Source organism: Anser anser, assembly GCF_964211835.1.
Source record: "Anser anser genome assembly, contig: HAP1_SCAFFOLD_51, whole genome shotgun sequence".
In the NCBI taxonomy this organism is placed as follows: domain Eukaryota; kingdom Metazoa; phylum Chordata; class Aves; order Anseriformes; family Anatidae; genus Anser; species Anser anser.
The window spans coordinates 1,110,791-1,113,285 of NW_028154169.1; the positions used below are offsets into that span (position 1 = coordinate 1,110,791).

The following is a 2,495-nucleotide window of genomic DNA, read 5'->3' on the forward strand; positions in this document are numbered from 1 at the left end:
CATTTGCCATCAACCCCAGGACCAGTGGAACACTCCCAGGCAGAAAAACCAAAGTAAGTTACTGTTTGCTGGGCCATGTGTGCAAAAAAGAAGACAGCTCCCAGCCCAGCCCCTTGTCCTCTGCTGATCACCCTGGGACACTAATCCATGGTGAAGTACAGAAAAGTAAAAGACCTGTTCATGCAACAGCCCCTTGGTTGTATTCCTGACACCAGTTTTGGAAGAGGTGTGCAGAGACATGGCAGAGATGCCACTGTAGAGACAACAGGACTGTCACCAAGGTACACGAGATCTGAGAGCTAACACAAATACGAGTGCACAAGGGGAGAGCGTGGATATGAGCAGAGAGCAGCACAGAAAAGACCAGGTCCTGCTGCTGGCCATGGCCATGGCTCCAGGGAAACAGCAGCCCTGACCTGAAGGGAGCAGAGAGGCAGAGCCCTGCGGGCAGTGAGGGGCAGCCCCGAGGGCCACTGGGGCTGCTCCTCCATGTGGCAGCTGGGCTCTTGGCCCTGAGCCCCTCCTGCGTGCTGGGGCTGCTCCCCCAGCTGCAGAGGAGATGGGAAGAGATGGCAGCTGAGACCAGTGAATTTCTGATGGCTTTTTTATTGTCTTTTTCAATACAGGAAGCCTAGTTCTGTAGGTAGATTAGGTGACTTTGTGAAAGTAAATAAAATGATTAACATACAGGACACCACAAATAGAATGAAATCAAAATCACAGGTTTTAGGAAAGGAAGAAGAAGAGGAAGAAGAGGAAGAAGAGGAAGAAGAGGAAGAAGAAGAAGAAGAAGAAAAGGAAGAAGAAGAAGAAGAAGAAGAAGAAGAAGAAGAAGAAGAAGAAGAAGAAGAAGAAGAAGAAGAAGAAGAAGAAGAAGAATTAAAATCTATTTTATTAAGAGTCTTTTCAGATAAACTGTGTATCACGTTAGTGTTAAAGGCACATTATGGATGCTGAAGAAGCAGGTGTCCAAAGAGTTTCCACAAGGCATCCTTAAGCTCCTTGTTTCTCATGCTGTAGATGAGGGGGTTCACTGTTGGAGGCAACACCGAGTATAAAAATGACACCATCAAGTCCAGGGAAAGGGAGGAGATGGAGGGGGGCTTCAGGTAGGCAACCATGGCAGTGCTGACAGTCAGAGAGATGACAGCCAGGTGAGGGAGGCACATGGAAAAAGCTTTGTGCTGGCCCTGCTCAGAGGGCATCCTCAGCACAGCCCTGAAGATCTGCACATAAGAAAATGCAATGAAAACAAAACACGCAAATGCTAAACAGAGACTAACTATAAGAAGAAAAACCACCCTTAGGTAGGCATGTGAGCAAGAGAGCTTGAGGATGTGGGGGATTTCACAGAAGAACTGGTCCACAGCATTGCCTTGGCAGAGGGGCACTGAAAATGTATTGGCCGTGTGCAGGACAGCAGTGAGAAAGCCACTGCCCCAGGCAGCTGCTGCCATCTTGGCACAAGCTCTGCTGCTCAGGAGGCTCCCGTAGTGCAGGGGTTTGCAGATGGCAACGTAGCGGTCGTAGGCCATGACGGTGAGAAGGCAATACTCCACTCCAACCAAGAAGACTAAAAAGAGGACTTGGGCAGCACACCCTTGATAGGAAATGGCCCTGGTGTCCCAGGGGGAATTGGCCATGGCTTTGGGCAGAGTGGTGGAGATGGAGCCCAGGTCGAGGAGAGCGAGGTTGAGGAGGAAGAAGTACATGGGGGTGTGGAGACGGTGGTCACAGGCTACGGCGGTGAGGATGATGCCATTGCCCAGGAGGGCAGCCAGGTAGATGCCCAGGAAGAGCCCGAAGTGCAAGAGCTGCAGCTCCCGCGTGTCTGCAAATGCCAGCAGGAGGAACTCGCTCACAGAGCTGCTGTTGGGCATTTGCTGACAGGTGCCTGATCAGGATCTCAGCTCTTCCTTCCTAGACAGGGCTGCAGAAGCCTCACTCCAGCTGCCCACAGACAGCCATCCAGCAGCACGAACATGGCATTAGCATGGAGCCGTCTTCTCCTTGGGGCACCTGGACAACACAAGGATTCCATGACACAGCTGCATTCTGCTGGAGAGCAGCCTGCAGTCCAGGAGGATGCCCCAAAAACTGAGCTGGATATCTGCAAGCTGGGGTGTCCCAGCATTCATCTGCACTCCCTGCAGTGTCTGGAGGAGGCTTGGAAACTCTGTTCTTGGCTAACCAGGGGTACCTGGGTTATGGCACTTCAAGGGGCTTCTGTCAGACTTCCTCACCTCACAGTGCAATCCAGCAGGAGCCTCAAAGCCTACTCCATTGCCCACTGCCCTCCCAGAAACAAGACCCAGGAGGAGACCCTTCCAGGACCTGCAGCTGCATGGCCCTGCAGCCAGAGACTTACCTTGTCAAGGGCTGTGCAGATTTCTCTTGCAGTTAGCCCTCAGCATCCTCCCACTCTCAACTGCCTCCAATCCCTCTCTCCTCTCCTCTCTGTGTGTCTGCTGTGGTCAGAGCCCCCAGCCCTGCTG

The 2,495-nt window shown here is 52.3% G+C and overlaps 1 protein-coding gene across 1 annotated transcript; it reads right to left on the reverse strand.

Moving 5' to 3' along the window:
* Window positions 1–826: 826 nt before the first annotated feature.
* LOC310890441 (olfactory receptor 14A16-like) lies at window positions 827–1,959 on the reverse strand. The gene has a single exon (XM_083852799.1). It carries the CDS (start codon window positions 1,878–1,880, stop codon window positions 945–947), a length of 936 nt encoding a protein of 311 aa, XP_083708925.1. The 5' UTR covers window positions 1,881–1,959; the 3' UTR covers window positions 827–944.
* Between the last annotated feature and the right edge of the window lie 536 nt (window positions 1,960–2,495).

Coding starts and splice junctions, on each gene's coding strand:
- LOC310890441 (XM_083852799.1), bottom strand. CDS start 1,880: ATGCCCAACAGCAGCTCTGTGAGCGAGTTCCTCCTGCTGGCATTTGCA.